Source organism: Primulina tabacum, chromosome 1, assembly GCF_025594145.1.
Source record: "Primulina tabacum isolate GXHZ01 chromosome 1, ASM2559414v2, whole genome shotgun sequence".
In the NCBI taxonomy this organism is placed as follows: domain Eukaryota; kingdom Viridiplantae; phylum Streptophyta; class Magnoliopsida; order Lamiales; family Gesneriaceae; genus Primulina; species Primulina tabacum.
The window spans coordinates 48,947,967-48,964,510 of record NC_134550.1 but is presented as its reverse complement, the minus strand read 5'-3'; the positions used below and the strand labels follow the sequence as shown (position 1 = coordinate 48,964,510).

At 33.7% G+C, this 16,544-nt stretch overlaps 1 protein-coding gene across 1 annotated transcript; it reads right to left on the bottom strand.

Annotated features, from left to right (window-relative positions):
- Window positions 1–6,840: 6,840 nt before the first annotated feature.
- Window positions 6,841–10,324, bottom strand: LOC142545696 (putative E3 ubiquitin-protein ligase RF298). The gene is made up of 3 exons (XM_075653045.1): window positions 10,166–10,324; window positions 7,694–9,690; window positions 6,841–7,600 (listed from the first exon to the last, which is right to left on the bottom strand). The coding sequence occupies exons 2-3, from the start codon at window positions 9,677–9,679 to the stop codon at window positions 7,070–7,072; spliced, it is 2,517 nt and encodes an 838-aa protein (XP_075509160.1). The 5' UTR covers window positions 9,680–9,690; window positions 10,166–10,324; the 3' UTR covers window positions 6,841–7,069.
- Between the last annotated feature and the right edge of the window lie 6,220 nt (window positions 10,325–16,544).

Genomic DNA, 16,544 nt, shown 5'->3' with positions numbered 1-16,544 from the left:
ACAGCCAAAGTCTGTGATTAAGAACGTACCAACATCTAGCTGGGGTAAAGTAGATGGGAGAACGTGCGTTCTTATTCAGACCGGGATCCCTAGATTAGGAATGAGTCGAGTCAGAGTCTCAGAGTCACATAGTGTGATTTACCATTTGATATCGATTCGTGTTTTCTGATTTTGATACATGTTCAGAGTGTGATTTACAGTTTGATAACGATTCATGTTTCTGACTGTGATACCTGTCATGAATATATGTTTCATGCTTGTATATCTGTTTATATGATTGCATGTATACATGGTTTATACTGGGAATATAATTCTCACCGGAGTTATCCGGCTGTTGTTGTGTTTATATGTGTGCATGACAACAGGTGGGACTGGATCAGGGTCAAGACGAGGACGAAGGAGGACTAATTTAGCGTGGAGATTCGGACCCAGAAGTAGATCTGTTTCATCACCGGACATGTAGTGAATGAACAGTGGTTATTATGATTTACTTTTGTACGGGACTTGTACTTATATTTGGATGTTGATCTTGTAAATGAAATAAGAGTTATTTCATATGTTGCGTACTCTGGTATTTAAAAAAAATAAAATTTAGACCCTGTTTATTGAATTGATCTAATTATTCCCAAAGATGATTAAGAAATGAATTAGCGTCCGGGTCCCCACAATTTCTTTCATAAAAAAAATATAATTAATTTTTTTGGAAAAGTATGTTTGTGGCTATTATATTATAAAATTAATATGATATATCTTTGGTTTTATTTGTCAGATAAAATATTTTTGAGTAGGTCTCTTGTAAGACGGTCTCACGAATCTTTATCTGTGAGATGAGTCAATCCTACCGATATTCACAATAAAAAATAATACTCTTAGCATAAAAAGTAATAATTTTTCATGGATGACCCAAATAAGAGATCTGTATCACAAAATACGATCCGTGAAACCGTCTCACACAAGTTTTTGCCAATATTTTTTATGTTAAACATCAAATTAGGCAAGATTTTGCATTCAAATATGGTATAGTGTGTGTATATGTATATGTGTGTATATATATATATATATATATATATATATATAACATAATATAATATTGTTGAAAGGTGCTGAAAAATCGAATTAGACGTGATGAATATGTTTTGTTTTATTTAAGAGATTAGACCCCAAAAAAAAAAACACAAATTTAATATTTCGTTTTTTCCTATTTATAATTACAAAAATTTAGAACAAAATTAATGGCGATAGGGTAGATGTGATGTAGCAATCATGTGCCCACTCTTTTTACCTGCATTCACTGAGATTCTGTGTTCTAACAATGCATATAAATAAATAAATCGTACTAATAACACCAGGGATAACAATAAATTGTGTTTTGGTAGAATTTGATATCTTGTCTCCTCATCTATAATTATTATATTCATTTTTATCTCCATTTTCATAAAAAAAAAAAAATCAATTTCATGTCTTTTCTCATATTCATGGGAGAATATATATTAATATTTTACTCAAATATCATATGATTACTCTTAATTATATTTTATCAAATTTGAGTTATTTCAATAATATATTAATATTCAATAAATTTTTGAGAACAATAATAAAAAATATATATATATTAAAATTAGTAAATTAGATATTATAGAAAAAATAATAAAATATTAGAAACAATTTCTGGTCGGATACGAGCATGATTCTTTAAAACATGCTTCTTCTCCATACCTAATTACACATTTATTTAATCGAGTAAAAAATCTCCTCCATACCATCCTCTATTCGGATCGGTTATCGGATTCTCTGTCGGGTTCAGAGGAAATTGTCATCCCTACTCTTGAGGTGTATAGTATCGAGGTTAATCATACCCTAGCACTAGATCTCGACCGGACCACGGGCTGGTTAACCGATTCAACGAGTTTGATCGGAAACCATGACCATAAACAACCAAAATCGGTGTGATTACGATTTTGGGGTTTAAAACTCGTCGACACCCACCGAACCCAATGGGGATTCATCGTGACTGTTGTGCAACAATCGACTCGCCGAGTCGATCGTTGATTTTTTTTTCCCAAATTCAACCCTATAAATAACCCCTACTCCTTTCATTTTTTCCTCTCAATTCTCAATCCAAGCTTTATTTATCTATTATCAAAATATCAATTGTCGATTATTGTCAATTGTTCATTTATTTTTCTAAATAATTAAATTTTATTTTTATACAAATGGTCAGTTCAAGTCTTAGTGGTAAGAGCATCACGCTCGAGTTTAAGGATCGTGATTTCCTTCTATCAATGCTGACGGCTTTAATTTTGATTTTTCTGATGAGAAACAGCAAGAACAAGAGGCAGCCCAAGAAACTGGAAACACATCATCATCTAAGTCAAGAAAGAACGAGCAATCTGATTGGCGCCTATAACTCGAGCGGTGCCTCGCAACACATATGACATCTTCACCAAAAATTTCGAAAAAATGACCATCTCTCCGGTGATTTACAAGCCAAATGCAAATATTATTCGAAAACTTACAAATTTCAACAATGAGCTTGTTATAAAACTTTAATGTACCACATCGAGAAAATTATCTAGTGAAAATTGATATTGATATTTCTCAAACTCAAATGTCGACATTCTCTTCATAAATGGATAACGATTTTTAACTATTTAAATATTTTGGATCTAAATTAGATTAAAAAAACGGCTTTGTTTTTGTAATAGACTATTTTTTGAAAATTGGCTTTTAGTAAGTACAAATCTTTCTATTAAACGTATCATACGAAATACACTAAAATATACACTTAAAAAATTATTCGTTAAACAAAAATGATTGAAAGAATTTACTAGTTTAAATAATAAAGTTTCTGTATTCGGATATTTGGAGCGATTATTGGCAAAATTGTTCATATATAGGCAATACATATCATTGGATTGATATTTTTTGGAACATTAAAAAATATTGTTTGCATATAGATGTTTTAACAAAATCATATTTGACACAAAATAATTCCCAAATTATGTTGTTATGTTATAAAAATATGATTTAACTTATCAAGTTTTTTAATTTATTTTTATAATGCTAGTGCAAATACTTCTAGTGTTAGTGAGCTTATTAAAAATATGTAAATCGTCATTAGGTGGTAGGTACACATATCATATGTTAATTTTGTGTATTCAAGATAAAACGTCTCTTACTTTTAACTTTGAAATTTAAATAAATACCAGGGAATATTTTTTTCTAACTTCAAAATTATCCAACATAAAAACTAATCCATAGATCGTCAATCATAAAACTTAAATAAATACGAGGGAATATTTTTTGTCTAACTTCAAAATCATTTAAGATAAAAACTTAAATGCATAAAATCCATAGATCATCAATCATAAAATCGTACGTCAATTTTATAACAATTCAAAACTAAACTTCAAAATAAAGCATAAAATCTTTAAATAAATAATCCTCAAAATTTTTTTCTTTAAAATCTTAAATCTTAATCTAATGCGGAAAATAAAAGTCCCTCAGGAGTGTACTGTCAGACCTCATCTACTCAAGCATCAGCGTCTCCCTCAAAATCATCATCGTCTGCGATCATCCAAACCTACTGAATCTAATGACTCAGCACGTTCTAAACATACGTAACAAATAGTACATATACAGACACATGCAGCTTAAAAATAAATATTTTAATAAAGTAAGTTGTGGTAAAAACTCGCAATAATAGGTAAATCAAAAATCATTAAATCATAAAACTTTTCTTTATTGTATATCATTTTGGGCGAATTTTGATCCTTAAAGTGACTATAATATATTATATCATCATGGTCGACTGATCAGTCTAGCTATACCAAGTACCTGAGGGCGGGGCGTCAGCCGCTCTCGAACCTATCTCATAACATCATATAAGCTTAAATTTAACTTCTAATATTTTTCTTAGACGTAAACCCGAGATTTTCGAATTATTGACTTAATAACTAAATCGTGAAGCATTTTAAACCCGAATTAATTCCAAAATGAATATTTTCTTTTCAAATTTTAAATATAATATTTTCATCCTTAAAATAACCCTATGAATACGAACCAGCCCCCGTGAACCACGGTTCGAACCACATCGCACTTCCTAGCCATTCTCGAACCTTTCATCCAAATCCCAAGCTGTGCGCCCTATTCCATCAAGCCACCATCAAGCCCTCTTGGACTAGCCCTTGACCAGACCCTCCTGGACTCGCTCTGACCAGCACCGAGCCAGCCCCATGAGAACACCTTCATGGTGCATTCCTTGTTTAGTTCTCACACACGCATACACACCACCACTCAAATACAGTCTTGCACAAAGACAATAAATTTGTGGATGTAGTCTTTGACACACAGACGTTAAACAAGTATTGACTGGAAGATGCTGCCTTCAATCTAGTCTATAAGTTCAGTTAGGAAGTGGGTAAATCCTAAGCTAGGTTGATTATTACACTCGTTGTAATTAATTAAAGTCTTCTAGTGGATCCTACCCGAGGTGGTAGAAGGGATGACGTAGGACCAGTTGAAGTCTCCAAACATCCATTAACATATCTTGTGTATTTAATTGTTTAACTATTGTTTTCAAACTGATTTGATCAGTTAGAGCATCCGTCGGTTCAGTTTTTCACCATAACTGAACTGATATATGTCACAACTGATTCCCTATATTTTCAGTTATTCAGTTACACATGATATAAAATATATCGGTGTTTCTTAACGAAAGATTATTTCGAGTGTTTTCCGCTTGGTTTAATACCAAACTCGATCTAATTCATCGTTGTATACATTCTTAGAACACGAGCTATTGCAGCTCATTGATTTATTGTGTTCAAGGCACCTCAAAGTGTCCAGCACACGATCCTTCACGGTTCATGAAATAGTGTGCCGAATTTGCAGTCTCCACTGCCTAGGAAATCCAGGCAGTGTACCCCATACTGGGCCGGCCAAAGCACGGACCACGCTGCCTGGATTTTCTAAGGAGCGTCCCTCACGGAAAGGCGGACATAAATGGCCTCTCCACCCAGGCCATGGTGCATGAAAATTTCCAGGTAGCTCCTTCGAGAGCTTTGAGTCAAGGTTCGAACTTCGAACCTGATGCTATCGTTTCGAGTTTTCTTTTAACTTCTTTGCTCAATTCTCATTCATTAAGTCTACAAATTCTAACATTTTTTTGTTATTAATTAAATTTAACAATTTATATATTTTTTAAAAAATGATTGAACTGAACCTGCCAGTTAGCCGAGCGCGAATCTGGACCCGAACCGTTGGGTTCATAACCCGGACTGTAACAGTCCTAGATGGTTACAATTGAATTGAACCCGACCCAATTAAGACCCATGGCCAGATCTACCTATTACATACATATCCAAATACCTCAGATTCATCGATACCTCGATTCATTGGGTGAGACTGCACAGCCCTTGGATCGGTGTGGGAATGTGAGGCCCCTGATCCAAAGAGTGTAAGATCTCCAAGTACATTGCAACCATCGGATCAGTAGCCCCACATATAGGTAAGATGTGTTGCACCGGTAGAGCATAACCTTGCCTCAAAATTCATTTGGGATTGCAAAATCTACATATTCGTTGGGATCATTGGATCTGACTATGACCTAATTTTAACTCACTTGAATGTCAAAGCCAAAAAAAAAAAAAATTAGAGGGTTTATTTTTTTAGCTCTTTTACCTCTCTCCCATTGTAAAAAGATTATGCAAGACAAACATATGTTTTTTCAAGAACACAATTTATAAAAAAAAAATGTATGGATATAATAATATAACAAAAATCTTGTCTTTTTTTAAATAATATTATTAAAAAACCAAGCCGCACCAGTTACCCCCTCATATGGGAAAAAAAACCATCTGCCCAACACATGGATTTCATAGAAGCGGGTTTCAAATAACCGGTTCATTCATACTTGTAAGACATCACAATCAATGAAAACCAACTCATCTAAACCAAGGACGGAGAAAAATGAAGTGGCCACACAAGGTGGTCCCAAGCCTTCATTAATGCATAGAATCTATTTGGATTTATATTTTTCCAGTTTTCAAAACTTAATGAAACTGTTCCAATAATGCTGTCTTAAAAGTACAAAAGCTATGACGGAAATAATAAATTTTGGGTCACTCGGAAGCCATACATGGATGGACTATAAGTTCCCCAGGGCCACAAACAGCCAAGCATCACCAACTATTGTCCCATTTAATCTCTCATATTGTGGCACAAACAAATGCATTCACTTCATCACCAGGAAAAAAAAACATTAGGAACTGCAATGAAGTCTTGGCATCCATTATCCTAGCAATATCCTTTTTGTAACACCAGAGCCAACAATATCCTTTTTGTAACACCAGAGCCAACAAAAAGGGCTTTAAACGAATTACATATGATTGATTTCACATACCATTTGTCTACTGAACAAGCCTTGATTTGAAAACCTTGCACAAATTTCGTTTTTTTTTTCATCCGAAAATCATGTCAAGAAACTCATCATAAACAAAGTAATCAAAATCAGACATCAGTCATTAATAATTTCATGGTGATGCAGAGCAATTAAAATAAGACATCAGTAATTAATAATTTCACACTGCTCTTCTCAAGTCCTTACTAATCCTAAGTGCCAACCATTTTGGAGGGGTTGCTTTCCAAGAATGTCGGCTGGAACTTTCAAGTTGGCAGTCATTATTAGTTCAACTTCTTAAGCTTCCAACAGACAATCGAAATGTTTGATTCTTTTATCAATTTCCAGGAAACAGATAATTTCCATATATGGGATCAAAGTACAAGTTAAGATCTAGAAGAGCAAGAGAAATTTTCTGTACTCAATATTGTAAAAATGGCTAAAAAAAGATTTGCAGGTAGAAGATGAGTGATACTGTACACCCTTGACACATTAATTTCTAAGTTTATGTGCATTTTCTCAACTTTTAGATTGTTTTCCTCCTTCAAAGGTAAACTAGAGTCAAAATATGGTCCATAAACTGATGTAGAGGTAAGATATACCAAATAAGACCAAAATGGATTGCTGATGGTTCTCAAATCACCAGCTTCTGTCTCATACCGTCCATAATCAATTGACACGATAACCAACAGATATCCGTTTACCTATTGTTGTTCTGCAAGAAGGACAATCATTTATTCCTTGCTTTTCATGGAGATTGCTGCATTGCCCGCAAAGAACTTGATGCGCACAAGGGAGAAAAACCACAGAAATCTCCTCTGTCATACACATAATGCATTCCCTTTCTGGTCTAACATTTCCAGCCCCAAAGTTCTCTTGAAAGACTGCCAATCTCTTTGTGATTTTAGGAAGCTGCAATCCAGGGAATGTGGAGGCGTCCTCGCCACCAGTTAAGCAGCTACCATAACCCACATTAAGAGCTGCTATCTTTGATTTATCGGACTCTAATATCAACTCAGAGACCGCACTCTCAAGGTTTTTAATGGCTTCTTTGCATTTCTGCAAGTTCAGTTCTCCCATTTGTTTGATTCTGTCCTCCTCTTCTCTTGTCACAGCATCATCTTCTTCTTTTTTCCGCCTCAAGGAATCTATGAATGTAGCAGCTTTAACTTTCTCCTTCTCTTCCTGTTTCATCAGAACCTGGAACCTTGCAAGTTTCAGATTACAAACGAAAAAAGAAATTATAATATGTAGCTTTAGTACACATGAAGCATGGTTTTTTATAATGGCTACCTTGAACTGATCCACTTGTACTTTAGCCTTTTCTAGTCGGTTATTCAAATCAGCTGCTTGCCGCTTCAGATCTGTAAGTTGCTCTTGGATTAATCCCTTCTCTGCATTCCACAACTGAGATTTCTTCAGAGCATCCTGCTCCCTCCGGACAGCTTCCTGCAAATTAGAGGCAGCTCGTAGAGACTGTGACTTAGCATCCTCCATCTTCTTCTTCAACAAAGAATTCTCTTCTCCAAGCCGCCGAACTGCAGAGTTAGCCATTTCAATCTGGCCACTGGCATTAGACAATGCATTCTCCATTTCGGATAGCCGCTTCAAAGTATTCTCCTCCAAAGTTTGTCTCTCCTTGTTCAATTTCTCCGTCTCTTCCTTTTCTTGCCTCAACAATTTCAACTCTCCCTGGTCACTACCAAGTCTTCGGGCAGCCTGCATAACCTTATCATTGGCCCAGTGAGTCCAACCTTGTAGTTCTTTCTCCAGCGCTTTTCTATGAGGTACTAGTATCAGGATTGTTTCATCTTTGTCATCCTGTGGGACGTACTTCTGGAGAGTTTCATCATATGGAATTGCAGAAAAATAATCAGTAGACTTATGAGAGCCAGAAACAGATGGCTCACCATTTGACAAAGAATTAGGATCTGCGACCAGTGACTCAGAAGATTTGGAAATTACTGCAGGCAATGCAAATACAGGATCTTTAATGGGCAAGACTCCAGCAGGTCCATCTCGTTGTGAATTACTTGAAAGGTGATGTTTTCCTTCCACAATGGAGTCATTGATTCCAGTTACCTTTGAACAAGCTCCTTTCATCATCACACTAGAACCAGATTGTGACTTTGACGATTTGTCCAACACCATACTTCCCCAGGCAGCAACTTTTGCCTTAAAGGCTCCCTTTGACATGCGACCCTTGTAGCTTTTCTCAAACTGAAATGTCTTCTGACGAAGCAAGTCTCTCTTCGAACTACCAGATGGACCCTTTTTAGTGCCTCCTGATCTCTCGTCCACTGTCATTGATTCGGATGACGTCTGGATTTTCTCCCTGGTGATAGCTGAAAACTTTCCCTTGACTTCTTGAGGAGCAATGGAAGCTTCCTTCACAAGGCTACCAAGTTCACCTGCACGGTGTTTAGAATTGGGAAATTGATGCACCGGTACAGAAATAGGGGGTTCGAGCTGAGAACTTTGAGCACATGGCATTAACTGTTTTGGATCATCGCAAGTTTTAGAACCTAAATGACTGTTTACAGAAACTCCATCTTTGGACCGAAAAATTGTAGCTACAGAGCTTTCTCCAGGACTTTCTGGAACACAAGAACTACCAGACGTGACTCCCTCCATTACACACGCATTTACAAGATTCGTATCGCTTATTAAAAGATACCACATTGCTTCTGCAACAGTCAAGACTGGCCTAACCTCCCGAAGTACATGTATCATCTCTAGGATCGTGTAATCCACCAGATTCTGTAGTCCACCAAATAGTGGACGATTTGATGTGTTAAACTCCTTCTCACTCAGTAAAGCTAAAGCACCATCCACAACATTGGATACAGCATCTTTAATTCCATGATAGAGGCCACTATTTAAAACAGCCCACTCAGCAGCTTCCTCAGTGTACCCGCATTCTTCTATTTGCTTTATGGCACTACGGAAAGTGGCAAGCAAATTATTGGTAAGAAGTTCCTCGAGCTGACATGCAATAGGATTGTCCCAATCAGCCTGTTGAAACTCTTGGAATTCATGCTCATCGCTCGTGTCCGCAGACCCAGCCATGAGTGAACCTAAATTGCTCAAAGCATTCCGGAATTTCTCCTGCAGCATTTCATGCCTAGGGAATTCTGTCCGAGACAAGGTTGTTACATCAACTGGAATGTCTATCGACAAGTTAGATAAAAACTTTCTCTTGTTTCTACTTCCCTTCTCCTTGACCAAACCAGTAGATGGTCCTTCAATGGTACCCTCAATTTTACCATGTTCACCCATATTCGTATCCTCTGCCAACCAACACAAGTTCCGTGAGTCACTTATAATCAGTCAGCCAAAAGGCAATCAGAGTGAGAAAACCAACAAAGGATATAATCAGGTAGCACACCACTCAATAATCAGTAATTTCCCTATGACACTAAATAACTAAACAATACCTGGGATGCTTGACATCTTAAAGATTTTCAAGATTGTCCGGCGTTTAAATGAATATAAATCAAATAGCAACCAAAAACAGCATAATCACACTTAGACTAAAAATATTTTAAGCTCGCCCACCTCACAAAAATAACATATAAAAGTCCCAAAACGGAAAAAGAACACCAAGAACAGAAACCAATCACAAATCCCAGAAAAACCAATGCTACAACGCACAGGATTGCAAGCCCTGATTCGGAAAAGAATTCACCAAAAAATTAAACACGAAAATTAAAACATAACACCACAGAAAACTTTCAAACAAAATAAGAACCAACAAAGCAATACCTGAGTGAATCAATGCAAAGAACAGTCAATAAACAGCGTGAATTGAAAAGGTTCGGCTCCCGTTTGTGCTTTCTGCAACAAACACCCCCTAATTTTGTTCGTTTTTTAGCTCTAATAGACTGTGGCCACCCTTTCTCAGTGTGCGGGGGTGTCACGGCTTTTAACTAATAGGGTTATATAAGTAACCCACGTGTAATTAACCACCAACCCTTTTGCTTTAACCGCGGTGAGAATAATCTAAAGAACCACCAATTCTGTAAACCCTAATTTGCACTTCACACTAATATGACCTAAATAAAGCCAGGCCCACCGCCCACATCTCACAAAGTAACCTAACCAGGAGTGGAGATAACCTTGACTTGTTTAGATAAATCAAGAATGAAATTTGACTCGACTCTAGTATTTTTTTGAGTCAATAGAGTATGTAAACGTTTGACTAATTGTCAATAGTACAATCCTCGCTACCAACACATACTTTTGCGACCTTATCTAGTTAGCTTGGTTTGCAAACTATTGTCTCGGTGCAAAAGTTTATCCAATATAGATGCGGGTTTTCACGTCATCATAAATGATAATAAAGTATAAGAAAAGTTGAATAATATCAAGGCAAAAACTTGTGTGAGACGGTCTCATGGGTCGTATTTTTTGAGACAGATTTCTTATTTGTGTTGTCTATTAAAAAATATTATTTTTTATGCTAAAATATTACTTTTTATTGTGAATATCGATAGGATTGACCCGTCTCACAGATAAAAATCTCGTGAGACCGTCTCACAAGAGACCTACTCTAATACCAATCTAGCAAGTCTCGGACTCGAGAAACTTTACTAGAAAAATCATGTATTGAAGAATCGGATTTCATTTATTTAATATTGTGTTCGTTTTAGAGTATTTTTCGTATTATTTTTGTCCATTGGAGTGATATTTTTTATTTTTAAAATAAATAATTCTTTATTTAATTTGTTCAAATATTTATAATTGAAACTATAAATGAATATATATTGGAAAGAAATAATCAAAAACATTTTTTCGTAATTGAAATTGCAACCATTAAGTGGTTTTTAAATTTTTAGCTAACTATTTGAATTAAAGCGACTGCCATGGTAACATAAATGAAAATAATATTATACAAAAATACACACATATATACTTGAATGGAATAGTTTCTTAAAATAATCTGCTTACCATGGAAATAATGAAACCATTATAGGACATTTTAGATATTTGCAAAATAAATAAACTTAAGACAAAAACTTGTGTGAGACGGTCTCATAGATCGTATTTTATGAGACTGATATCTTATTTGAGTTATCCATGAAAAAATATTATTTTTCATGCTAAAAGTATTACTTTTTATTGTGAATATCGGTATGATTGACTCGTCTCACATATAAAGATTCGTTAGATCGTTTTACAATAGACCTACTCTAAACTTAAAATATAATAAAAATAAATAAATTAGAATTTCGTCTACGAATTAATTTAAGAGATTTCATGAATTTTACAAATATAATAGCACTAAAGCACATCGGTGGCCCGTGGGACTTGGGAGGGGCTAAGGCCCAATATTGAAAAATTTAGGGGTGCTAGGGTGAAACATTTAAATTGGCCGAACTTTGAAATTATTAATTAGAATGTGCAATGAAATCTAAATATCATATATGAAGTTGGGGAGAAAAAATCGACGTAATATCAAAAGGGGATATATAATAGCCAAACACAAAACTTTTATAAAACGGTCTCACATATGATTTCACATATCAATTTTGTGATATAGATATTTTATTTGAGTCATCCATTAAAAAGTATTATTTTTTATGCCAAAAATATTATTTTTTATACCAAAAATGAGCTTGGTTGCACCGCACCGTTTTTCTTAATATTTTATAAAAACACAAAATTTTTATAAAACGGTCTCACATATGGTTCCACCGCACCGTTTTTTTTAATATTTTATAAAAATCATGATTAAAAACAGTAATCATAAACCGCATCTCATCTGCGGTTCGGTTATTGCCAAGAATCGCACCAAACCACACAGCCTACACTGTTTGTCATAATATTTGACCTATGATTATAATAATTTGTAAACAACATATTCAATTAAAGAAGTCTTCATTCATTATATCTCAATTCTCTGTAAAAAATTTACTCTTACAAAGAAAGCTTATCTTCTTCTAAATTATTCTTCATATTAGTTTTTTATTATAGTATTTATTTCTTTTGCTACAATACTTTGTTTAAAGTTCGAAAGTAAAAAAAAAAAAAAGATAAAATAGTGCAAATGTCATTTTTGTTGTGAGTGTGTTGTGTTGCTAAATTATTAACTTAGTTTTGATAATTGATTATTGTTTTTTCTTTGTATGATTTGAAAAGACACTATATTATTGTTGTTTCAAATAAATTAGAATATCTGTTCTAAGAGTAGGTCTTTTGTGAGACGGTCTCACGAATCTTTATCTGTGAGACGAGTCAACCCTACCGATATTCACAATGAAAAGTAATACTCTTAACATAAAAAGTAATAATTTTTTATGGATGACCCAAACAAGATATCCGTCTCACAAAATACGACCCGTGAGACCTTCTCAAACAAGTTTTTGTCATGTTCTAATATTTTTCATTAAAAAAATCGTAAACAGACCGCAACCACCTGAAATGACTCAAAATCATAAGACTAATTATACATGTAAAACCGTGATTATTTTTTTAAATACTAACCGACCGCATATGACAATTTGATTTGAATTTTTAAAAAAAAAAAACCGCAAAACCGCACCGTGGTCACCCCTCTCTATGCTACTTGTGAATTAATATCTTTAAACTAATTAAAAAAACTCGGAGGTGACTCTAAGATTGGGATCACAATAGATCAGGTTTGGGTAGGATTTCATATCCCCTATCCCCATCTGTATTTATTATATTCATCATCATCGTCATTCACATCAGGCATTCAATTTCATCTTCATCCTCATACTCGTCGGAGGATTTTATATACATACCATATCCAAATAGCCTATTAACACATGTGATTGCATTTTCTCAAATTTAAATTATTTCGAGTAGATTATTGATATTTACTAAATTGTTGAGAACAATAAGGAAAAATTAAATATAAAAATTAGTAAATTAAATAGCATAGAAAAAATAACCAATATTATAAACAATTTATCATAACCTCGTTATCCTATAAAATAACATCAACTCTATACTAATAATTTTCTTCATTTTATCCAACTAATAAATATCATTCAACAAAAGTATATTAAAATTAATATCACAAACGCAAATATATATATATATATATATATATATATATATATTATATATATAATATATATATATATATATATATACACACACAATATAATTATTTAAGTCCCACCTCCATCTTCATACCTGATTATTCATGGATGACCCGGAATATCAAATGGATTCCCAAATCCAAGTGAATTTGCAGATTGATTCTTCTGGAGCCGGGCAGGTGCAAGCCCATGCTCTACTACCGGGCATTCATAGGCCCGGGCTCTTGTATAAATCTCCCGGGAGGCATTCTACCCGGGCACTTCGATAAGAGTGCCACACTCGAGTGGTTCAGAAGATAAGATCTTGTCTCGAGAAGCGCACCTGACAGAATCCTATTGATGTGACTTGATGGAAAAGTAGGGTGGCGTGACAGGAAGTGGCAAGAAGACACTGAAAACAAGGTACCTACTACCTTTTCTCTTATAAATAGCAGGTATGTAATTCATTTGGGAGACTTCGGTTTCCTCTTCTTCTCTTCTCTAGTTCTGGAGAATGATTCATTCACCAACACATATGTTAACACACATATTTACACCAGTAGCCTTTACTTTTATCTAAGCTACACTGGTTATCATCTTTAACCTGCTGACTTAAGCATCAGAGTGGCCACGCCGGACACCCCTCAGGCGCTCATTCACGAGTTTCTTTCCTTGTTTACAGGTTACAGCTGAAGCCATATTGCAGATATATATCTTCATCACATATATAGTCCTTGCTCAGTTTCCTTTATCATTTTGATAGTAGATTCGGTGGAGCATCCGACCCGGCTCACTCATTTCACTCGGATCACATCAGATATCAAATTCCTTCATTCAGAAATTAATTTTATGAATATATTAATTTTCCAGTTATATATCACTAGTGTCGCTATGTATATATCGTGTGCTTGTTCAGCCGAGTTTTTGTGAGTAATTATTTTGGAATTTATTCAATTTGTATATAAAACTATGATAATTTATATAGTGTTAGGATTAAGTGATTACCACTAGGTTAAAATATATAATTGTTAGTCACGATGTAACTTTATTTCCTTAAATTACTGGTAGCACATAGTGCATCTACTTGGGTTCTAATGGGTTGGGCTATTTTGTGTATGAGTCCTGAGATGTGCATGTCTATCTGTTGATGTTGTCTCATATCACTTATAGATCATTCTTACTATTTTTCGATCACGTCGCACGAGAACTTCTCAGGAGGTCACCCATCTCAGTACTACTCTAACTCGTGCATGTTTAACCAAACATTTTCTCCAAGTACAAAAATATGTTTCTTGGGAGATTTGACCTCATAACACCGCTCTGATATCAATTGTTAGGATCAAACGCTTATCAGTAGGTCAAAAGCTAAAGCTGTTAGCCAATGTGCAACTGTACTTTATTATACTTACGGCAACACAGAGTGTACTTACTTGGGTGTTAATGAGTCTGATTGTTAGGCCCATGTCTCTGGAGAGGTGTGTGTCTATCTACTGGTGATGTCTTGTATCTCTTCAAGATAAGTCTTGCTCTATTTTTATGGTCAGTCATGTCCTCAGCAGAAACAATATTACTTGTTAAGAATTGACGTCATTTTTTTATGATCCAATTAACCAACAAGATAAAGCGTAGCAACGTCACCGACTTGACGTATAAGAATTTCCTAGAATGTCACACGTCACAACTACTTATACTCATGTACATTTAACCCAATATTTATAAAATATTTGTTTTTTTGTTGTTGTTGTTTGTAATTATGTTTTGGACTATGTGTGATTTTTTTAATAAAAGTAATGGTGTGTAAATTTTTTAAAAAATAATGATGTCATTATATTAAATGTACTTATAATTTGTAGATATAATGTATGCATTTTTTAAGTTTGAAATATTGATGTGATATGATATAATAGTTATGAGTATGACATTTTTATGAGAATAATAAAAATGGTCATTTAAAATTGTATAATTTGTGTTTTGGTTACTTAAATATTCAAATTTAGGTCTTGATATTGTAAATTAGTAATTTTTGAATTTTGGTTTTTTTTTATCTAAGTATTAGAGGTGGACGCAAATCATTTTTTTTGGGGTTCGGGTGGTTATAATCTGGTACCCGACATATGGTGGAGGAAAAAGTACCCGTCTACGACTCAAATATTATTGGGTACCTGATAATGTCAGCCACACGATACCTATTATTTTTTAAAAAATAATGTGATAATTTATAACATCATATTCAAAATATATAATATATTAGCTATTAGTTACATTAGTTTAAATAATTAATGGGAAAGTTATTTAATATTAAAAAGTGGAGTAAATTGCTTGTAACCTTTTTTTGTAAAATTTCAAAACATTTAATAACTCCTTGTGAAAAATAAATAAACACTCAACCGCCTATGTTTTTAACAAAGAACCTCAAATTATCTCAACTTCATAATTTTAAATGTATGCATTTTTAATACTTTCGATAATGTATAATTCATATTTCATATGTTTGAATGTAAGAGATTTTTTTATTAAAATCATACAACAAATGTTTTACAGCTAAAATATAATAGTTTTTACAAAGTGACAATAAAAATATCAAAAACATAAAATTAAAATACCACAATTTGACTAAAAACAACTTGACTAAAAAAATAAAACATAATGTGATTTATATCCATCTGTCATTGTCAAATTTTTTATTATATGCAGCAAACATGATGAATTTTTTTTATACAACGAAGAAATTTGAACCATATTAATATTTTATAGGTTGTTTATTAGAATTATTTTTTAAAAAAAAACATAAAGAGATGGGTTTAATTATTTTTTCACGAGTTACTAGCTTTTTTGACATTTTACAAACGGGTAATGCAGTTTACCCTAAAAAATGTGATTATATTTAAATTTGTATCACAAATTTGAGAAATACACCTAAATTTCTTCTCTTTTTATATCATTTTCAACACAAAAAAATGATTCTTTTTTCTATCATAACATTATTACATTTTTCTATTGAAATTAAGTTTAATAGAAAAATAGATTTTTTTATCATACACGACAATAAAGTACTAATTAAAATATTCATATCAAATTACAAATGTCTAATATTC